Here is a 23641-nt window from a genome sequence, read left to right as displayed (position 1 = left end):
AGATAATGCTGTTAAAACCTCGAGTTGATAAACATGCAAAGGGAAACTTCCAAATCTGCAGATCCATCAGAATATATCAAACGTTATAAGATTAATCATAACCATGTGATTGGTTAGCTGTCATTCTTCAAATAGGAAATTTGGTTCCAACTGCTACATCACATTACATTACAATATCTTAACATAGAACTCCTAGATTTACTGATTACAAACAAAGAGTGAAACATGTATTTAACTTGATTATATCATTTATTTGTGTACTTTACAGCTTAAACTGAATTAGGCCGGGCCAACTTTCAAGTAACTATGGTCAAAGGTTTAGTTACTAATAACTTGATGTATTGTGAGTACAAAATTTCAATCGATAATCTAGGTAGCCAAATGGGCCATTCTTTGGAATCTATTACTCTTTAGTACTTTAAAGCACAACATGATCAAGAAAAATATGCTTTTATTAAGCATTACAGTTTAAAAGGGATACCTGAAAGTGACAAAAAGGAAAAGAAAGCTAAGCCTGAAAAACCAACACTAATTTGGTTTTATCTGTGTCTTGGTGTACATGGTAAAATTTATCTGTCTAAGCCAACAAAACACTCTTAAGAGCCTTTTAAATTTCAAGTGTGCAAAGCAAAAACATTCCACAAGATAAGGTAACAAACACTCTTCCATTCTCAACATCATGGAGAAATATCAGTATCAACTGATATTGAAAATAGTTTCACTGCTTTTAACAGTGAAAATTGCATTTGGAGATTGGTGCAGTTCACAAGACTTGGAAGGTTTGATTGGTTTCAAGAATGGAATTCAGCTGGATACATCTGGAAGATTGGCAAAATGGGTTGGTCAAAGATGCTGTGATTGGGAAGGCATTGTATGTGATAATGCAACAACATCAGGAACAAGAAGAGTGACACAGATTCATCTTCCAGGGTTCATTTCCACAGATAAAGACTTGTTTCGAACCCAAATGATTGGTCACTTTTCACTTTCCATCACACTCCTCACCTCACTTGAAATCCTTGATCTTGGAGGCTTAGTAGGCCTCAGTGGAACAATTCCACAAACACTTGGCATGCATCTGCAAAAGCTCCAAAAGCTTTACCTTTATGGAAACAACTTAACAGGCTCAATTCCAGAAAGCTTTGGTGAGTTGCAAAACCTACAGGAACTTGCAATTCATGAAAATAGGCTATCTGGGTCAATTCCTTTTAGCCTTGGAGCCCTAAGAAAACTGAAAAGTTTGCTGCTTTATTCAAATAAAATCTCAGGTACATTACCACTCTCACTTGGGAACTTGACAAATTTGGTAGAATTGGATCTTCATGAAAATTCCATCAATGGTCACATACCAAATAGCATTGGTCAGATGCAGAATCTTGAAAAGCTTGACCTTTCAAGCAATTTGCTAAATGGGAGAATCCCTTCATCATTATCCAATTTAACTTCCATTTCAGTTTTGTATTTGGACACAAATAATCTTGAGGGAACAATCCCATTCCCTTCAAGAAATGGTGGTGAAAATATGCATTCTTTAGGGTTCTTGAGGCTCAATGATAACAATCTAAGTGGAAATTTACCTTTCAATTTCGGTCAACTTGTTTCTCTTCAAAGGGTATCATTGTCAAACAACAAACTTGAAGGTGCATTGCCTTCAAGTTTGGGGAATTTGCATCATTTGACTGAGATTTACCTAAGTGGAAACTTTTTCTCTGGCCAAATACCAAAATCATTAGGCCAAATTTCTCACCTCATAATGTTCAACATTTCCAAAAACTTGATTCAAGGGCCATTGCCAAAAGAGATGTCAAACCTTCAAAATCTTCAAACAATTGATCTCTCTTTCAACCCTTTGAACCTCACTTCCATCCCCGAATGGCTTCCAAGTCTATTGTCGCTCTCCGGTATTTACCTTGCAGGCTGTGGAATCCAAGGCCAAATTCCAGAAGTTTTGAATACAATCAAAAGTCCAATTCAGGAATTGGACTTATCAATGAACTTTCTCAGTGGAAGCATACCTTCATGGATAGGTTCCTTCAGCCAACTCTACTTACTGAACCTCTCAAGAAACTCACTTGATTCATTCATCCCTCGGTCCATTGCGAAATTGCGCAATCTTGCAATTCTTGATCTTAACTCAAATAGGCTTACAGGATCCATAACTGAGGCATTTGAAATTGAACAAGATTCCACTGGAGGATCACTAACATACCTTGATCTTTCACATAACAATTTCTCTACTGGAGTTGAAGAAATTGGTGTAGGAGGGCAATTCAACATTCAATTTCTGAATCTTTCTCACAACAATCTGAAGGGTATGTTGTCAAGTTCACTTGGGAGGCTCAAATCCATTCACAGTTTGGACTTGAGCTTCAACAAGTTAGCATCAAATTTGCCAGAGTTTCTTGCAAATTTGACCACATTGGAGATACTTAGGCTGCAAAAGAATCACTTTAGTGGCAACATTCCTAATGCATTTCTCAAGCTTAGAAAGTTGAAGGAGTTGGATCTATCAGATAATGTTCTTGAAGGGGAAATTCCAGAGGGTGAACCTCTGATTAACTTCCCTGGTAGTTCTTATTCTGGTAACAAAGGTTTGTGTGGAAAGCCTCTTGGTCCTTGTAAACTCTGAGGATTCTTCTTCCCTCACATGTCATTGTAAGAACCATGAAATTTTATTCATTATTATTATTATTATTATTATTATTATTATTATTATTATTATTATTATTATTATTATTATATCATCAACATATTAATCATTCCAAGTTCATTCACTTGGAAAAAAATTCTAAATTTGAATTTAGCCTTCTATAAATGAAAACTTGAACCAAAATAGAGAATTTTCTGTGCAGGTAACATTGAACCGATATCAGGATTCAGTTATGTGAAACTTCTAATTTTCTATTAACTTAATATTGCAATAGAGATTCTTTTATTTTTTGTGGTTTTTCCTTTCCCTTCTTTGGTGCTTTCTTTCCACAGTGAGTATTAAATATAATTTAAACAAAATGTTAATTGAGAATAAAGCTACATTATTGAAGGTTATATATTAACCATGAAACTGTTTTTGTCATTTTAATGGTACATCCTCACATGAAGATGCTCAAATTTGTAGACAGTAGATTCAATCTAAAATATTGACGTGTGTTCTATAGTTAATTTAACCAAATTAAACTAGAGAAGACAGTTGATAACTGGTTGTAAAATAAAACTCTAATGTTTTTCGATTAAACTACTACATAACACAAGCTAATGTTATTCGAGTCTGAATCTTTATAGGTGAAGATAATTTTAGAAATCTTCATCTAAATTTCCACCATAAGATGAATAGAAAAAAGACTTAACCTAGATTAGTAGAAACATATAATGACACCACAGTTAACTGCTCCTGTAACAATTTTTCTTTTTTTCAATTAAAAATAAAACAAAATAAATTTCAGTTCTTTTTTTTTTTTTTTCTGAATTCATTTGTGCAAACCTTATTTGGATGTGTTGAAGTTGGAGTAGCACATCCACCAGTTGCTTTCAATCACAATGCACACGCTTTCAACTGCTACGACACCAATAGTTTGTACACTTCATTTATTTTCCAATGGTTGTACACCAATCTGGCTTTTGGTTGCTGCCGTGAAATGATAAAGACGTGTCTCTCTCATATTTTATATTTTAGTGTACAAAATTTTACTTCAAAATCGTTGGAAAAATATCTCTTTATATCCATCTATTTTAAAATTAAAAAAAAAATAACGAAATCTTTAAGAGAAAAATTTAAAAATTGTTTCCTACCATTAAATTTTTCAACATGTTTCGTTTTCTAAACATTTTAACGTTATTTTTAATTAAAATCTATAGATATAAAATAAAAAATGTTAGAAGAACAATAGAAAAAATTTTTTGGCTAGTAGTTAATTAACAATATTTAAAAATGTAAAACTAAAAATTAAAGTATATTATTAAATTATTAAACTAAAAAAATTAAATTAATAGCTAAAAATATTAGTTAAAAATAATAAATTCTCCTTGTGCTTGATTTTTGTTGATATAAAACACATGTACATAGTAATTAGGACATACATAACTATTTTTTTTATTTACGGTATCTTCCAATCCGACGGACGAAAAACTAATCAGTCGCAAGTCGCAAATCAAATAAAATTGAAATGCGTTTATCTCAACTAGTGTATTAGGATTTAGGACATGTATAATAATTAGGACATAACTATTGATTCGTTTTTTTTCTTGATTAAATACGGGGTAAATAATCAAAATAGTTCTAAAAAAGTTATATCATTGATAATAATAAATTTTTGAAAAAATAAAAAATGTGACAAAAATTAGATATTAAATATATATTCTAAAAAAATCTTAAAAAATCAGATTTTGATGATTTTTTTACAAGTATTATTGAAAAAATAAAATAATTTTATCTTCAAATTTTAGTCATTTTTTGTCGAGTGAAGTTTTAAAAAAATTTATTATGAATGACCAAATTCTTTTGAAAAAAAAATCTAAAGATTAAATTTTGTTTGAAACTTTTTTGTTTGCCTTCTAAATATTTATTCAAATATTTTCACAAAAAATTAAATTAAATAGATAAATTGTTTACTAAATTCAAAAATTTTTTATCACTTTTAAAATTATAATATTTATTAGTTATTTTTATTAGATTTTCAAATCATTCAATGTCTGTTTTGTCAATCTGAATCTTTCGAGTACTAAATTGATAATTAACTCTTAAATATGTATAAAAATAATAAATAATAAACTAATTGAAATGATATATGAGTTTAAGTTCAAATCTTAAAAATAGTAAATAAAATACTTTTTAATGAATTATGTATTTATGTATAACAAAAAATATCTGAAGAAAAAAGTTAGACATTGATCCATCTCATTCAAATTAATATTTATCTTTATTTTTGTGCCACAATAATTATATTACTTATTTATTCCTTCTCAAAATAACTATATTTTTTATTTAGGTTTATTGAGATTATCTAAATATATTAATTTTTGATGAACTTAAAAAATAAAAAAAAAATCTTATTTTGAGAATGAAAGGATATATATAGAAAATGAGTAATGAATTGAGAGTTATGGACCCTCCATGTTCTTGACTTAAGTAGGCAAAGGTAGGACCATGTTTTATTGTTTATGGTGGCAGTGTGAGCCCTCCTTTGAGGCTGGCCTTGGCCACAATATGACATAATAGTAGCCATCAAATCATAACACACACGCTCTTGTTGCCTCCATTATTTGCATTATATGTGACAAGATGTCCCAACCTCTAAAATCAAAACACACACGCCATAGAAACAAATAACACATCTTCAAATGACCAATTATTATTAATCATTAATCATATTAAATAATAATAATACTAAGGATTTACAAAATGCTCTTTTCTAATGTTGTTGTAGTTAGAGGGGATCTTGAGTTAGTCCCAATTGATGGTAATTCATGTAGTCAATGCCGTTTAATCTAACACAACATAAAACTTGTTCTGGCAATTCCTCTGCTTTGTTCCCCTGTTTTACATCAACCAAATATTAATATAAAGATAAAGAGCTAAAACATCATAATTATCTCATGATATCTGAGTAGTTTTGCATGACAAATCCATTCAAAATGATGACTGATTTGCCGACAAATTAACCTTAATTAATTAAAGGCAAAACAGTAGTTTACTATGAGGAGAATAAAACATCATAAACTTTTAGGTGTGTGAAAAAAAACTCACTTTTGAGTAAAAAAAAATATCTTTTTAGGGCTAAAAGAGAGGTTTACTGAGAAAAATTAAGATAAAGTACTTGCCTGAATTGTGAGACCAACATCTAAAGTGCAGATTTTTAATCTGTCCAAGAAAGCTTCAAAGCCTTTCCTAGAGATGTAACTAAATCTATGCATATCCAGATCAATCTCAAAGTAATTCTCTCCCTACAAAACAAAAATGCAAAATATTGGTCAGTGAATTAAAGCAATAGCATAGTATAAAGTAAAGTACTAACATGTGAACATCACTAGTATTCATTTATAACGAAATGACACCACTATTAAATTGCGGGTCCAAACATGATTTAAAAAAAATAAATAAAAAAAGGCACCATAAAGAAATCCATAAAGATGGAGCTAAATTGTACTATGCAAATCAACAAGGGGAAGGAGCCCACAGATAAACTTTGAATTTCACCATTTCACTTTCCCTAAGTCTTTATTTCATCATGATATGCATTTTGTTTTTTTCTTGGATTCATCATCATTGAAGAGATCAGAGACATTCATGGCGACATTTACTCTTCAATGGGACATCAAATCCTCTATGCAGATCCATGAATTTTATAGAAAAGTTGAGCGATTTTCACAAGTCATAATCATCTTCAACAAGTTACTTCTTCCATAAAGTGATGATGTACCAATATGATATCAATGCATTTAACTTAAAAGTTTGGTTTTGATATCATCCGTTATCATTCATTCAAGTGTTTTATCTTCATCAAGCTGAAATATTACTGAAGAGTACATTAACATTACATTATAATAACAAGTGAATGGAACTTACTGAGTAAAACTCATGCTGGGGTCGCGAAAGAACCGGTTTTTCGTTGTAGGCATGCATAAGCTTCCTTTCTGCTGCACTCAAATGAAGGTCTTCGAGGTTGACGACACGGCCTAATATCTTCAACCTTTCCCGGAATGGGGCGATTGTATCGACAGGAAAACCCTTCACCTTTTCAACTTCATCATCCATCAGCTTCTGTAGGAAGAGAAGACAATAAGACATAGACAAATGGCATTTTCCATCAGCAACTAAAGAAATTGAAGGACAATAATGGAACTAAAGAGGATACTAAAACACAAGGGAAATTTTTTACCAATATTAATCCTTCTGAGGGTTAAAAATTACTTTTACCAATATTACTTTACCCCATTGAAGAAATTTAGCAGGATGTATTAGGACTAATGAGAAATAATACTGACATAGAAATGGTGAATCTTACTCTGATGCTTTCTTGAAGATGCAGAGGAAGTTCCTTTGAGTAACCTTCGGAAAGTTTAAAGTACAACACAAAACTCATTCCATCCCCATCAGTTTCACCTTGAAAAAGTGTGGCAGGGTAGAGTGGAATCTAAAAACCACAAAACATTTTATTTTTTGGCAATGTGCATCAATCTGTTAAAATGGTAAAAAGGGTAATTGAACAAATAATTGGAGTACCTGCACATTTACAACAAGAATTGGTGGCAATTTCCCAGAGGAACTAATAAAAGGAAGTTCCACAAATCGAGCTATATGGTCCACCTTCCGTGGCGATAAGAATACGTCTACGCCAAACGGGTAATATGCAGAATAGTTTGGAGCAAAGTCCTTCTTCTTGTCCCTCCCATAAAGAAAAACACAGGCAAATCAGACATTGGTATGTAAGTGTAAAAAACATCACAGTAAGAAATGTACTTATTCAAATTGTTTGTGCATTTTGGTTTTTATGTCTGTTCAACTTTCAAACAAATTATCAACAACATAGTACTCATCTTACTTAAAATAGTTTACTCCCCGAACTTTAAAAGTGCTTGGATCAATGTGTGACCAACAATCAAGCATTTTCTTATCGATTGGACAAAAGGGTACTTGAGATCCTGCAATTGGTCTTTGTAGAAGAGTCTTTGTCGACACTGAAAAGGAAACTAAAATTATTCACTGCAATGATATAAGATGAATTATCATAATAGATTAACTTGATGAAACTTGCAATGACAAAAGATCATGCTTCTTTTGAGAATTTCAACTCACATAGAGTAGCATTTCCATGTCCTTCCTTCCATTTAAAGGAGAGTTTCATAGGAGCCTTCTTCCTTGCACTAGGAGGACTAGAACTCGAAGATCTTCGTTTCTCGATAGAAGGCACGGTAGAAGCTAGACACGGCAAACAATTGTTTGGAAGGATTCCACAATTGTCCAAAATCCCTTCTTCCTTGTTGGAGTTTGCATCCACCGAGGAAATTTCATCCACGAACACAGGTTCGTTCGCATCGACTATGTTTCCATCGGATTTACTTTGATGATCAGTTGCATCTACACTAGAAAAACGTTGAACGTCTGAAGTTCTTGCAGCCTCAGAGATACTTGCAGTTGAAACTCTATGGTTGGCATCATTTCCATTCAAAGATAACAAATCTGCATATTAAAATGCCGCTTATGAGATTTCCACTTTCTCCAATAGCATTGCTTCTAATACAAAGATACTTTAATTTGAATGAATATAACAAAAATCATACCATCAGGAACACTCTGGTAATCGTCGTCGCAGTCGGAGTCGAATACCACATTTGAATCAAACCATGCCTCCTCAATACTTCCACCTGCCACAGATTTCAGTTCCAATAACACATGAGTAACCATGAATGAAGGCCATTACAAAATCAAGCATGTTTATGAGAAAAATAACAACTATGAATTAGCTGCAAATTAATATGAGTTTAATTAGGACACTCAAACATCAATATAGCAACAATTACTCCAAATTTCAATTCCAATTTCTCCATCAATGCATTCTTAGTCCAAAAGTTGAAACTTCTCATAGAAATATTGACATTGCTTTCAAATATTGATAATTGCTTAGGCTTATCTTTTGCTTTTACTTGAGAATTCACAAAGATTAAAACCATTCAAGCATATCCCAAAATGGATTACCCAACAAAAAAAAAGGAAAAATACCCTTACAAAGAAGAAGAAGAAGAATCATTTCACAAAAAAAAAAAAAGAAAAACCTTGGAAAGTGGGGTTGGCAAAGGAACTAGTTGGTGGTGGAAGGTCAAGAACGTTATTATCCAATGATGATGATCCCTTGTACAATTTAGAAGAAACTCTTCTTCTAATTCCATCACCACCACTCCTTCTACTCCTCTTTCTTTGTTGCTTATTCCTCTTTGAAGAAGAGCTCAATCTCCCTCCAACACACCTTTGTGGAGCTGAAACACAAGCTCCCATGGTGCTTCTTCTTCTTCTTCCCTTGATCCTTTATTCACTACCTCCACCACCACAACACAACAACAACAACCATCACCATCCCACAACAAACCACTGTCACATACAACCACAATGATAATAATAGTAATAACAAAAACAGAAGAAGAAAAATATAATTCTAATAAAATAAAAATAAAAATAAATATAGTTATATATGGTTGAGGTTGAGGAGTTTAAGCTACCGTTTGCTTTGGCTTGTTGAAGTTACAAGAAAGTCTTCAACGATTTTGGCTTTGGCCCCAATCATCATGCCTTGTGAAATCAATAAATAAAGCCACCCCAGAAAAAAATAAATAATTGAAAAAGAAGAAACGAATAAAAAAGTGGTCAAATTTTCCATCTGGGGATGGATGTTGTTTATAATATTTCAAGGAAGAAAAAAGAAAATATCTAAAAACGAGGAACACAAAAAATAAAAATAAAAATAAAAGTTTTGAGTAAACAGTGACGGCAGTTGTGTTGTAGTTGGCAGAAGCTTAAGGCGCCAAAGGGTCCCACCTAGAAACGGGTTCTCTTGACACGTGGACAGATCTGATTGGCTGAACGTGTGGAAGAGAGATGGCAGAGATTTTGGACCAATTTCTACGTTGTTACTTGTTATATAGATCACATTAAATCTTTTCATTTATCTATGTGTGTGTTATAAATACGTTATATTCTCTTTTTATAAATATACTTGATTTTTCTCACAAAAATATATAAATTAAGAATTTGTTAATTTAAATAATTAATATTATGGAGAAAATTTTTGAATGATAAGATGCAATTATTTGTGTGTTGGTGGTTTCTGTAGGTTTTGGCATTTATGTGACGTGGTTTCACACACTCACGTAAAGCCAGGGTTGAGTATATGCTAGTGTTTATAGGGTTTGCGTTTTTTAAGTACATTTTATACATTCATAACAGTACCATTTTTGTCAAAATTATGATATGGGGTCCCCTCCCCACACCCCCTTCGATTTTAATGATGCATCGTGCACTGTTAGACTCAGATATTGCAGCACGTTTAGATCTCCGTCAATCAAAAGGCCTACTACTTTTTTTTTTTTTTTACACTGAATTGCTTTTAAACTTATATAATGTTAAATTTTGTGACTAATTTTTTTATGTAAAAAAAAAATATTAGTATTTTTACTGAAAATAAAATTATTTAGTGTAATTACAGATGATGGCTAATCAATTTGGTTATGGAAGTGGTGGGTGTGTTATCCTGGGTTATGGGATGAGGAGGAGCTAGACCAATATGTGGGACAGTTTTTTTAGTCAAAGTTGTTGATGAGAAATCGGACCCAACGATTTTCTCTTTCAGCTTTTTCTGAGCAAATCGGAGGGTCCGTTTTGCATAGAGAGGAGACAAGAAAATCGGACCCTGCGACTTGTACATGCGGATAGTTTATTTTTATAATCCTTGAAGGTAATTGCATGGTCCGTTTTGTTTGTTAAGGAAAACTTGGTCTGCATGGTTACTACAAGTCCCTCGGTCTGATTTGCTTCTGACAAGTCCCTCAGTCTGATTTGCTTATGGCAAGTCCCTGAGTCCGATTTGTTTGTGAACTGACACCATACGCATGTAAAGCTCTCCTCCTCTCCATAACACCATCCAGCACCAATAACCCCTCCATAACTAAATTAATTTCTGACATATGACAAACAGGGTATATGTTGGATATGTGTTAAGCTGCAGCAATAGTATTGACTTTTTTATATATTCACAATACTGTAATACGTTTCAAATATTAATATTCAACCAAAATATATCTTTATTTTCATATTAAACATAATTTTTAAAATTTTGTATTTGATTAGTTTATTTATATATTATCAGTCAATTTAGATTAATTTAGTAGTTAGCTTATTAGTCTATTTAAATAATTATTAGAGATTTATTCAAATTTCTTTTATATATATGTAACAATTTATTGACCAACAACAAACTGTTAAATAGTGCGAATTAATTTTTAGGCCATTGAATAGAGAGATATTATGAAAAAAAAAAAGATTTATATACTATTAGTATACAAATATTTATTTATCTATGACATGCCATCAAAATGTTTGACTAAATTATTTTATTATTATTGTAAAAGAAAATCTTATTTCTACTGCTGTTTAATAAAACTGTTTTGTGATATATAAGTCGTTAGGGGTAGAATAATAGTGAAGTTTGAAAAATTAAATTCAACCTTTAATGATGTGATTGTGAATAATAATAATAATGATAATATGCAGAAATGAAGCCAAATATGATCTTTAAAAATCACAATATATTTATTGTAAAGCATTTATTACTGTAATTGAGTAAAAAACAAACAATTCATTATCTGTTGATTAATTGATGTACTTCAAAATAAAATTCAGTTAAATACTGGATTTTCTAAACATTTTATTAGGTAGAAGGAAACAAAAGGGTAAAGATACTGTCATCAGTCATCACTCATCACAAATAAAAAGTGTTGCAAAAGAGAGGTTAATAATTGCATACAAATAGAAAAATGTTATTCATTCTTTAAAATATCATCCTTTAAATAATTTTAAATATAATTATTTAATTATAATATTTTTTAATTATTAATTTTTTAATTTTTTAAAAACTATATCCATTGAGATTTAGTTTAACTTTTCTTAATTTTTTTATTTTTAAATTTTTTATACTATTAAACTCCTATTAGTTATTTTATCTTAAAAAATTAAAAACACGTTTGTTTAGAAAAAAAATTCCAAACCAATAAAGTATTGTTAAGTTTAATGACACTAATTCTAATAGTCAACAAAATTTGAAAGGGAAAGACAATAAAATAAAATAAAAAACGGAGAAAATAGACAATTAATTCTAACACTGACACTGCCACATTCATTTTTCAATGATGTTTATTTTAAAAATAAATACTTATTTATAGTTTTTAGCGGTGTCCTTTAAAGAAGTGATTTAATTTACGGTATAATTTTTAAACTATATTCAAGATGCATCTAAAAAATAAATAATTAATAAAGTATTTTTAAAATACATCTAAAAATATATATAATATAATTTTTTTTAAAATTAAGTAAACACATTTAAAATAATAAATAATAAATTAAATATTTTGTAAACACATATAAAATTATCAAAAATCATAAAAAAATAGATACTATTAAGTATAAATATAACAGCTACTATATTTATTTAGCTATAATAGCTTTCCTCAAATATAAATAAAAATATAAATTTAAAAAGATAAAATCTTTTACTATAAGAAGCAAAAAGCGTCATTTATAATTTTTTAATTGTATTTTTCAAGAAAGGGATTTCATTTGGAATTTATGGTATAATTTTTAATTATATTAAAAACACATTCAAAATAATAAAGAATAAATAAATATTTTTAAAACACACCCAAAAATATATATAATATAAATTTTTTTAGTAAAATTAAGTAAACACATCTAGAATAACAAATAATAAACTAAATATTTTGTAAATACATCTAAAATTATTAAAATTATAAAAAGATGGATATGAAGATAGCTGTTATTATGTTTATTTAGTTATGATAGCTTCAAAGTTATTCTTAAAAGAATGAAGCTGTCTTCCTCAAATACAAATAAAAACATATATTAAAAAGATAGAATATTTTACTAGAAATTACGGAAAAGACAAAGAACGCGTTATACATCTAAATTCCGACAAAAAATCGGAACGCCACAAAAATAGGAGAAGCCGGGATGAAAAAAGAGTACGGTGTGACGAAAGGAGCACGACTCAAGGGAGGAGCACGGCGTAAATGTGAGCACGGAATGATAAAACCTGTGTTTTGAGATATTTAAGATGTGTTTTGGAATGTATTAGAGTTTAAAATATTTAAAATTTAATTGTTGAATTTTAATGTTACTTACATTATTTTTTAAATTTGTATTTTAAATTAAAAAAATATTAAATCTATTTAAATGTATTTATTTTAATTTTTTTTAAATTAATTTAATAAAAAAATGTTTTAAGGATAAAATTAAAAGATAGCTAATCGTATTGATACAAATATTAAAGAAAGTCACGGTTATCCAAGTTGCTGGTTGGTTTGAGTGTTATTTATTTTTATTTTTAGTGAAAATATTTTTAAAAATAGAACAAAGTTGAAAACACTTTTTTCTTGTTTTCAGAATTTTCCGTTATTATTTTCGAAAACATTTTCACATCAAAATACGGGATTTTCAATTTTGGATTTAACATTCGAGTATCTCCAATTTCTCTTAAACTTTTTTTTGTGTTAATTATTTTATCTCCTCTCTCTTCTGGTCTGAATTTCATGCGCTCATTTTTTTTCTCCTTTCTCTTTTACCATCAATCTGATGCACTATTTTTTTTCCTCCTTACTTTTTAACCATTAATTTTCTAACATGCCAACTCCTCCCTTTTTTGCCACCAAATATTATTGTGAGATTTTTCATTTTTTAATCAGCTTATATAAATATTTTTTTTGAAAATGTGAAGATAAAATTTTAATATGATCAATTTTTTAAATAAAATTTTATTAATTAATTTTAATAAAAAATAACATATTTTCTAATATAAATATAAAAATAAAATGAAGTCTTTCAAGTTTAACTAAAATAGACAAGTACAGCAAACAGTGCTAGAAGTAATAAAAAAAATCAATAAAAATATGATCAATTTAGTTCTAAAATTTAAAATTAAATAAGTATATTTGTTAAATTTTTTTATTTAATACATATTACATTCTGATTGAATTAAAGAAATGATAGTGAATAATAGATTAATTACTAGTTTTTTATAGTCTTATTTTTTAATAATAAATCTATATAAATGTAATTCATTATTTAAAGATAATAATTTATTTAATATTTGATATTGTATAAAAATAAATTATTAACATCATAAAAAATTAAATAACTAAAATCTTACATTTAATAAAAATAATTTTATATTCTAAAACATTAAAAAATACATTTTAAAAATAGATCAACCAAATATATTTTTATTATTTTTAATATTTAAAAATAAATCTACTTTTTACAAATCAATCACGTTTTTTTATATATAAAAAATTAAAAATAAAAATTATTTTCAAAAAATAAAAAAAATAAAAAATATTTTCGAAAAACAATCCACCCTTAAATTTTTCATTTAATTCTAGAACTAATTGGTGTCCACTCCTTTTTATTTTCAATTTATTGATTGAGTCAACTAACACTCTACAAATGACGAAGTAGATTTATATGAGAATATTTATATAAAAGTATGCGACTTGTTCTAACAAACAATTTAATTATGTAAAAATAATTGATACAATTGACAAAGAAAGATTTCATCTCTCATAAAATATGAATTCAGCTTCCCATTTCTATAGTTAATATAAGACTATAAGCCAGAGTAGATATGAGTATATATATTTATTTCATTATTTGTGATTGTTTGTAATTATTGCCGCTAAGTCGCTAACCTATTGCCAATTTTTTTTATAAGCATAAATAGTGATAGATTAACGACAGGAATTTTTCTCGCAATTTTTTTTACTAATAATAACATATTTTTCTAAATTTTTCTATATCTAAACAATCTCAAATTACGAAAAAAATTAAAATGAATTTAGTTTGTATTTTTCTTTTTATTTTTAATATTATCTTTTTTAAACTTGTATGAAAAAATAAAATAAAAGATAATACACAAAATGATTTTATTATTTTCAGTATTTTTTAATAAAATCTAAAAAATAAAAAATAAAAATATAAGCTAAACGTACTATTGTAGTGTTATCTGGTTGTTGATAATATGTAAGAATTTGAAAAGTACATTAGGAAAAGAAAAAAACCCCTGTAGTTATGGCAGATAGTTGTCGTCGGATCTGTGGTGTTGGTACAGCTGCAAGAGAGAGAAAGAGATTGTGGTTTGGTTGTGCTGTGCACACTGCACACTGAACACGGGAGATTAATGATTTTCAAACCTAAAATTTGACGAAGCTTGTGTGCCATATGTCACTCTCATCCCTCATGTTTAATTATGCCAATTATAATGGGGCCAACTGAAAAATAAAATAATTTTTTTTTTAAATATCCTCTCCTTAAAATGTCCATAAAATCTCACCTAACCATTCATAAGTCGGATAAATAATCAAATTTGTTGTTAAGAGATCACTTATTTTTTAAAATTATTTTTAAATTTTTTTAATTAAATTTATTTTTAAAAAATTTTAAATTAATCACGTTAGTTTTTTTCTTTTTTTTGTTAACGATACTAAAATTTATTAATGTGGCTCATTAAATGATACTATAATATATATAGAAGACTAAAAATTTTAAGACAATTCTATGGTGCTTTTTGTTTGGTGTCTAACTTTTATCTAAATTATTTTTTATAGTAACTTTAAAATATTTAAAGTTTTTTAACTTTTATACTTTTAAATTTAAAATTAATTATTTTACCTATTTTAGTAATTAGGCAATACTTTTTAGACACCATAACAAACACCAAATTTTAATTGACTATTAGCATAATAAATTTGAAATATTAAAATCTCTAATATAAGATTAATTTTATCTAATTTTATAAACTTATCATAAATTAAGACTATTAGATATATATTATGGTATTATTTAATAAATTATATTAACAAATTTTAACATTATTAACAACAAAAATGACAAAAAACTAAAATAACTAATTTAAAATTTTTAAAAGATAAATTTAATTAAAAAAATTTTTAAAAATTAATTTAATAAATAATAGTTTAAAAACTAATTTAACTATTCACTCCTTATAAGTCATATTAAATATCTTAACTTATATAATTCAGTATTAATGATTGAGTGATTCATCATATTATTTGCTTGATAATATTTATCCTACAATATATATAAATTTTAATTAATTTAAATTGATTGAATAAATAATTTATTTTTTGTTTAAATAAATATTAAAAATTCAATTTTCGTTTTTTATATGCAGAATACAACAAATTTTTAAATAAAATTTGAATCCCTCATAAATTAGTTTTTTGAACTATTGAATTAAAAAATTATTATATATATTGAATGGTTCTCTCATGATTACTCGAGTTGATAAGGACCCGGAAATTAATGTAGCAATTTTAAAGATGAAAACAGTTTAATAGTCAAAACCTAAAGAATGAAAAGATGGAAATAATAATAGCTACACGAAAAGGCCAGAAAAAGTTATTAATTATATATTGAAAAGAAAACACTGATGTCAAATTCTCATAAGTTATTAACTTATAATGGTTAAAATTAATTAATTAATGTAATTGTTATTGTTGAGCTTTCCAATCAAATTAAACCTTGACAAACGTTCAATATATAAAATGTATCAAAGAAAAAATCTTTGGATTCGAATTTTTAAGAAAATATTTTTGTTCCAATCATCTTATTTTAAAAGGATCTTATAATTTTATGTTTAGATATATTATATAAAAAAATTTTTATCTATTAATAATTATATTTAAATATAATAATATAAAAATATTATTTATTTATTTATTGTGTAAAAATAATTTTTTTTTAAAAAAATTTTAAAAAATATAAATTATACCTTCTAAAAAAATATTTTTTTTTATTTTTTTAGTATTTTATTTTTATTATTATAAGTTTACGAAACAAACTAAAAATTAAAAAAATATTTTTATTAAAAAAATATCTTTATTTATTAGCCCAATCGTCTCAGAAGAGAAGACTAAGCTAAGACGAATTGCAGTCGCTAAGGGCTCGCTGCCTTAAGATATGCCTTTAGCCCTAGTCCTAAGCAACCCGGAACCACCACGAACAGCGGAGATATAGGCGTCCAATTCCGGTTCATATGGGAGGGGTGTAATAGCCCCGCAGGAAAAGCCCCGCAGGAAAAGCCCCGCAGGGTCAGTATCGGCAATCCGCTCCCGTACGGACGTTGACATGCTTAGCGAAGGTCTCCTTATTTACGATTTACGACGAAATTTAGATTAGATCAGGTTTCACGAAAGGAATGGAGAAAGACCCTCCTAACGCTGGGCAAGAAAATAAGAAGCTTCGTGGCTCTTTGGTAATGGAAAAACATCCTTCCCAACTTGCCTTTGTTTAGTATTAGTACCCCTAGGTACTTCAAAAATGAAAGGGGTCTTCCTCCTCAAGTCGGTTATCCGTATCGGTGAAATGACTATATCCTTAACACATACACTTCGGTAGAGTTTCCCAACGCGAAATAGGCTAGCGCGGATCCCTCTCTCCTGTTAAGTACCTACCCGTGAGATTAGAGCAGATTCGCTTGTCGTTGTATTGTGTCACATCGACTGCACTTTATTAATCCGCTATCGGTTGAATCTCATATCAACAGATTCTGAAAGAACTTGTTGAAAAGGAGGAATCCCAACGTTGAGTCAGAGCTAGAGTTAATGACATCCAAATAAACACTAAAACGTCAACTTTAGAATAAGTTAATTAAATTAATTTTCTTTTATTTTTTATTTTAAAATTTAAAAAAATAAAATAGTAAAATTTTTTAATGTAATATATCTATTTTTCAACCAATTAAATAGAATTGGCTTTACATCAATTAATTTCCTAACAGAATCAAAAGATTTTTATCATTAATAAAACATGTTTTATTTAGTTTTCGATAAGCTAAGCTTTAATTTTATCTTTATAATTTCAAATATTTTATTTTCATTGTATTTTTTATCTTCGGCTCAAAATTAAATTTATTCTCCTTGAAATTTTTTTTTATTATCATTATATTTTTTTTTCTTCATCTACCACTTTCGCTAACAAACCACTATAACTATTATCACCATAATCACCACAATTACAATTGTAGCTAGTATACAAAAGAAAACGATAATGAAAAACCAAAGTATATTTTGAAAAAATTTATTTTGACTAAAAAATTAAAATTAGATGAAATGAATTATTTGGGACAAAAATCAAATATTTTAAATATTATGAATAAAATTAAGACTTATTCTAATTTAAAGACTAAAATAATATTATATATATATATTAAATAAGCTGTTATTACTGATTAGCCTTAACGATAGATTTTTTTTATTATTTTTACTTAATTATCACATAATTATTCTTCAATAATTGATCAAATTCATTTACCATTTGTCTCAATAGGTAAATTATGGATTCACATGAATTTATTTTATTTTAGTATAAAATAACTTTACGTTGTCCTCAATTAACAAATTATATGTTATTATTGTATCTGAGACTTATAAAATAATTAATTAATAAGTACGTAAATTAAATATTTTTGAAATTTAAGAATTTATATTAGGTGTAAATTAAATTATTATTTTTATAATATATCAAAACTAAATTTATTAGTAGTACTTTATACTTCTCAGATCTCCGTAATAAAAATAAGAGAAAACTTTAGGAGCCAATATTATACAATTAATATTATAACCAGTATTTAATACAACAAATAAAAATATCCAAAATTTTTAAAACAAAAATATCCAAAACTCAATTAAAAATAATATTCGAATTTTAACCTCAATAAAAAAAATCATTTTTAATGAGTTTCATCATAAATTTATTTAATAATTTATTATAATATTAGTTGAAATTAACTGATATAGTTTTGGTTCCATAACATTATACAAAATCTTTTTATGTACACTAAACAAGTATTCCACACAATATTGTAATAATATTATTATACGCGTATGAACTTTTATTTTAGAAATAAAACATTGATAAACACCTTTTGTTTATCGTGGTGGGTCAAAATAATTAAAATATCAAAACAAAAAAATATTTAATATAAACATGAGACATTATCGATATTTTTTTTATATGGCTTTATAATATGAAATGGGTCCACCCTCATATATGAACTGTGATGAAGGTCCACCCTCGTATACAAGTAATTAACTCCACAACAACGTATATAAACATTTAAAAAAAAAGGGAGTGAAAATAGAGTCAATATTTTGCAGGCCACATATAATTGTTTTCTTTTACTTTTCAAAGAAGCAATGAAGAGAAAGAAGATTAGCATTTGGGAGTTAAAAGATATGATGAATGCTTAGCATTTAGCAGATGACGACACAGAATAATTATATACTAAACAGAACATAAACGAATTCCTGAATATGCTCATCTACCAATTATGCTTTTCTGAGGTGATTTAATTTTAGTTTACAACCATATGCATTTTTTGCGCTAAAAAATAATAGTTACAGGGAGTAAGTGCTAGTATTTTACAATAAATAATTTTTTCAATAAATAAACTACATAAACATTTAAGAAAAAGTATGTTCAAATAACATCTTTTAATACTTTAAAAGATGACTAATTTTATTAAGAAGGATGAGTAGTTTAAATTTTAAAAAAATAATTTTTTAGTAGTATTAGTCAAAATAATTACTTTTAAAAGTTAAGTCAATTCGAAACGTTGATAAAGTTTTGAAATGAAAGCAGAGATCAAAGAGATACACGTACAAGCATTAAGTGAAAATTGTTTGGCATGGATTCGATGGAAACGATAAATCGAGCAATTATTCGAATAAAGAATCGAGCAGTTACTCGAAATGAAGAAGATCGAAGGCCTTCTTTAAGTTAAGGATTTGTTAGTAACGCTTTTGGGCAAAAGAGTGGGAATGGTTACCCAAAATTTTGCACACAAGGGAGGATTATGTCATTAATGATCGGTTATGGAAATGGGTTATAAATATTAAAAAGTATTAGGAAATCAAGGTTGGAACTTTTCTTTAGAAATATACTCAAACACACTCATATCCTAGCGAATTCTTGAGTCTGCATTCGAGTTCGATTTTTGTAGGGTTCCTTCCATGTCTTTATGTTTTCAATTTACAATTTCAGCAAACTTTACTTTTCTTGTTGAGTTTACCTTTCAAGTAATGTTTAATTTCTTTGCTCAATTTATGTTCCAGTATCTTTAATCTTCATGTCAAAAGTCCTTTGATTCAATCGAAGGCATTTTTATCGCTTTATTTAAATTCATTGCAAACCTTTTTATTTTTGATTTCAGCCAGTTTATCTTTCAAAATCTTATTTTATACCTTTTGAACTTTTTAATTTTCTAAATGCTCGTCTAATTCGAGAACCTTTGATGCACTTATAGAAAAACTGGTACTTGCAAAAGAGGAGTAGGTTTCGCTCCCAAACCATTAAAATCGAACCACTATTGATTTGCTAAAAATTGACAAAACAAATTGGTACGCCTGGTGGGACAGTTTGAAACTGAAGTGTGTCAAATGATTTTGGTGTCATTTAGTGTATGCGATTAAAAAGTGGAAGAATTATTCACATAGCATATGAAATGTCGAATGTGAATGGTGGTTCGTCCACCAATGACGGTATACCAGTAATTGTACATCCTTCGGACGTTACTTCGTGTTCAGAAGGCATGATTGTAAGTGAAAGCATAATAGTTACTAGTGTTCAGACTGGAAAGAATGGACACAATATTCATCCACGTGGTAATTTACCACCAATATAGCCTCCAGTAACTACTAGTTGGCCTCCTTATGGCCTTCCTCTTGGTTATACTCCACTAGTGGGTGGTTTTGTTCCTCCTATTCGTGTTGAAAGTATGATTGGAATAAATAATTCTCAAAACCCATAACAACACTCTGATTACTCTCGTGATTATATTGTGGGTTCTACGTCGAATGCCTCTAATTCGATGGCAGTATTTCGACAACAGGTAGAGAAAAGTCATCATGATTTGGTCAACTTATTGACTCAGCAAATGACCACAATTTTGAATCCTATGATGGCTGATCACGAATCAAAATTCGAATGTCTTGCAAGGAAATCGAACGAATTACTCGAATCGTTGATTATGATGAAGGAGAAAGGCATGATGCCAAGGGGGAATAATGAAGGTTTCGAAAATATATTTCAAAATAAAAACAATGTCTTAAGAAACAGAGATAATCCTCAGTTAATTCCCCGAGGTCAAAATGCGGATGACGTCCTGGCCCAATTATGCGCTAATCAGGGTAGTGAACGTTATCAAGTTTCAAGAATTGTGGAAGATGTGCTCAATAGAGTCGGTTTGAATGTTGGGTTCATGAATAGACCCCATTTTGTATCTACTTTTCCTCAAGTTATTCAAATAGCCGAAGTGCCACGAGGTGTGAAAAATCCAAAAATAATTACAAAATTTGCGGGAGAAGTTGGAGAATTAACTACTGAACATGTTGCTTGATATTTGGTCGAGATTGGGAATCTAGCCAATGATGAGAATTTAAAAATGAAATTTTTTCCTTCTTCGTTAATGAAGAATGCATTTACTTGGTTTTCGAATCTTAGACCAAATTCGATAACAACTTGGACTCAGTTAGAAACTGCTTTTCATGCCCAATTTTATCGAGGAAAATTGAACGTAGCAATTATTGATCTAGTAGCTTTGAGATGAGAAGATGGTGAAACCATCGGCGACTATATGATACGTTTTAAAAATGTTAGAAGTAAGAGTGAAGTGGTGAAAATAGCAATTATGGGGTTAGGATTTTATATGCGTCAAAAACTGCTTAATGTGCATATTCCTGATTTAGCCCATTTGGCTGAAAGGGTTTGTCAAGTTGAACTTTTGAAGAAGGGAAAAGAGAAATATGAGAATGAAAAAAGGTTAAAGAGTAGACCCTTTACTCGAAAGAAAAAAGTTGCTTATGTGGCCATGGAATCCTCAGAAGAGGAATCCGATTTAGAAGCAGAGGTTGATTTGGCCGAACTTAAGAAGGGTCCTCCTTATGTTTGTTCTTTGCTTTAAAAACTCCATGGTAATGAAAAGTTGAATGATTCAAAATTGAAAACTGGAAAAATATACAGTTTTGATATTTCAAAATCTGATCAGATTTTTGATGTGTTGCTTAAAGATAAACAGTTAATTTTTCCTGAGGGCAGAACTTTATTTTCAGTGAAAGATTTGAAAGGGAAACCTTATTGTAAGTTTCACCAAACAACTAGTCATTCAACTAACAACTGTGTTCGTTTCAGGGACTGGTGCACGAAATTGTGATCATCAATGGCACCATCAACATGGTACGCTCAATTGCAATCTCAACTCTTTATCACAACTTCGCACAACTAACCAGCAAGTGCACTGGGTCGTCCAAGTAATAAACCTTACGCGAGTAAGGGTCGATCCCACGGAGATTGTTGGTATGAAGCAAGCTATGGTCATCTTGTAAATCTCAGTCAGGCAGATTCAAATGGTTATGGATGATTGATAACTAAAACATAAGATAAAGATAGAGATACTTATGTAATTCATTGGTGAGAATTTCAGATAAGCGTATGGAGATGCTTTGTCCCTTCCCTCTCTCTGCTTTCCTACTGTCTTCATCCAATCCTTCTTACTCCTTTCCATGGCAAGCTGTATGTTGGGCATCACTGTTGTCAGTGGCTACAGTCCCGTCCTCTCAGTGAAAATGTTCAACGCACCCTGTCACGGCACGGCTAATCATCTGTCGGTTCTCAATCAGGTTGGAATAGAATCCAGTGATTCTTTTGCGTCTGTCACTAACGCCCGGCCTTCAGGAGTTTGAAGCTCGTCACCGTCATTCAATCATTGAATCCTACTCAGAATACCACAGACAAGGTTTAGACCTTCCGGATTCTCTTGAATGCCGCCATCAATTCTAGCTTATACCACGAAGATTCCGATTAAGGGATCCAAGAGATATCCACTCAATCTAAGGTAGAACGGAGGTGGTTGTCAGGCACACGTTCATAGGAGAGAATGATGATGAGTGTCACGGATCATCACATTCATCAAGTTGAGGAACAAGTGATATCTTAGAACAAGAACAAGCTGAATTGAATAGAAGAACAATAGTAATTGCATTAATACTCGAGGTACAGCAGAGCTCCACACCTTAATCTATGGTGTGTAGAAACTCCACCGTTGAAAATACATAAGAACAAGGTCTAGGCATGGCCGTGAGGGCAGCCTCCCAATGATCTAAGATAGCATAAGACTACTCAAAGATAGCTACCAAGATGAAAATACAATAGTAAAAGGTCCCATTTGTAGAGAACTAGTAGCCTAGGGTTTACAGAAATGAGTAAATGACATAAAAATCCACTTCCGGGCCCACTTGGTGTGTGCTTGGGCTGAGAATTGAAGCTTTCATGTGTAGAGACTTTTCTTGGAGTTAAACGCCAGCTTTTGTGCTAGTTTGGGCGTTTAACTCCCATTCTTGTGCCAGTTCCGGCGTTTAACGCCGGGTATTCTTGAGCTGATTTGGAACGCCGGTTTGGGCCATCAAATCTCGGGCAAAGTATAGACTGTTATACATTGCTGAAAAGCCCAGGATGTCTACTTTCCAACGCAGTTGAGAGCGCGCCAATTGGCCTTCTGTAGCTCCAGAAAATCCACTTCGAGTGCAGGGAGGTCAGAATCCAACAGCATCTGCAGTCCTTTTCAGCCTCTGAATCAGATTTTTGTCTCAGGTCCCTCAATTTTAGCCAGAAAATACCTGAAATCACAGAAAAATACACAAACTCATAGTAAAGTCCAGAAAAGTGAATTTTAACTAAAAACTAATAAAAATATAATAAAAACTAACTAAAACATACTAAAAACATACTAAAAACAATGCCAAAAAGCATATAAATTATCCGCTCATCACAACACCAAACTTAAATTGTTGCTTG

At 29.5% G+C, this 23641-nt stretch overlaps 3 protein-coding genes across 4 annotated transcripts; 2 read left to right on the top strand and 1 right to left on the bottom strand.

Annotated features, from left to right (window-relative positions):
* The first annotated feature begins 581 nt into the window (after positions 1–581).
* LOC130982851 (probable leucine-rich repeat receptor-like protein kinase At1g35710) lies at positions 582–2661 on the top strand. Its single transcript, XM_057906971.1, has one exon. The coding sequence runs from the start codon at positions 680–682 to the stop codon at positions 2627–2629; it is 1950 nt and encodes a 649-aa protein (XP_057762954.1). The 5' UTR covers positions 582–679; the 3' UTR covers positions 2630–2661.
* A 2651-nt stretch (positions 2662–5312) lies between these two features.
* LOC130982513 (uncharacterized) lies at positions 5313–9424 on the bottom strand. 2 transcript variants are annotated; one of them, XM_057906546.1, is made up of 10 exons: positions 9208–9424; positions 8767–9079; positions 8275–8358; positions 7790–8173; positions 7536–7671; positions 7217–7379; positions 6999–7127; positions 6560–6754; positions 5815–5937; positions 5313–5528 (listed from the first exon to the last, which is right to left on the bottom strand). In XM_057906546.1, the coding sequence occupies exons 2-10, from the start codon at positions 8984–8986 to the stop codon at positions 5421–5423; spliced, it is 1542 nt and encodes a 513-aa protein (XP_057762529.1). In that variant the 5' UTR covers positions 8987–9079; positions 9208–9424; the 3' UTR covers positions 5313–5420. The 2 variants fall into 2 exon arrangements, with proteins under 2 accessions (XP_057762529.1, XP_057762530.1); XM_057906547.1 differs by having other exon boundaries at positions 8767–9023; positions 9208–9357.
* Positions 9425–20660: 11236 nt separating this feature from the next.
* Positions 20661–21188, top strand: LOC130980710 (uncharacterized). Its single transcript, XM_057904362.1, has one exon. It carries the CDS (start codon positions 20661–20663, stop codon positions 21186–21188), a length of 528 nt encoding a protein of 175 aa, XP_057760345.1.
* Positions 21189–23641: the final 2453 nt, after the last annotated feature.

This window comes from Arachis stenosperma, chromosome 5 (assembly GCF_014773155.1).
Source record: "Arachis stenosperma cultivar V10309 chromosome 5, arast.V10309.gnm1.PFL2, whole genome shotgun sequence".
Taxonomy (NCBI): Eukaryota; Viridiplantae; Streptophyta; class Magnoliopsida; order Fabales; family Fabaceae; genus Arachis; species Arachis stenosperma.
Note: the sequence above shows the minus strand (reverse complement) of the source record. Positions and strands in the feature narration are given on the sequence as shown.

Excerpts from the sequence above, each read along its gene's own strand:
- LOC130982851 (XM_057906971.1), top strand. The coding sequence starts at position 680 with ATGGAGAAATATCAGTATCAACTGATATTGAAAATAGTTTCACTGCTT.
- LOC130982513 (XM_057906546.1), bottom strand. The coding sequence starts at position 8,986 with ATGGGAGCTTGTGTTTCAGCTCCACAAAGGTGTGTTGGAGGGAGATTG. Across the intron at positions 8,174-8,274 it reads TTACCAGAGTGTTCCTGATG|ATTTGTTATCTTTGAATGGA; the intron begins GTATGATTTTTG and ends TTTAATATGCAG. Across the intron at positions 7,128-7,216 it reads TTCTTGTTGTAAATGTGCAG|ATTCCACTCTACCCTGCCAC; the intron begins GTACTCCAATTA and ends TGTGGTTTTTAG.
- LOC130980710 (XM_057904362.1), top strand. The coding sequence starts at position 20,661 with ATGGCAGTATTTCGACAACAGGTAGAGAAAAGTCATCATGATTTGGTC.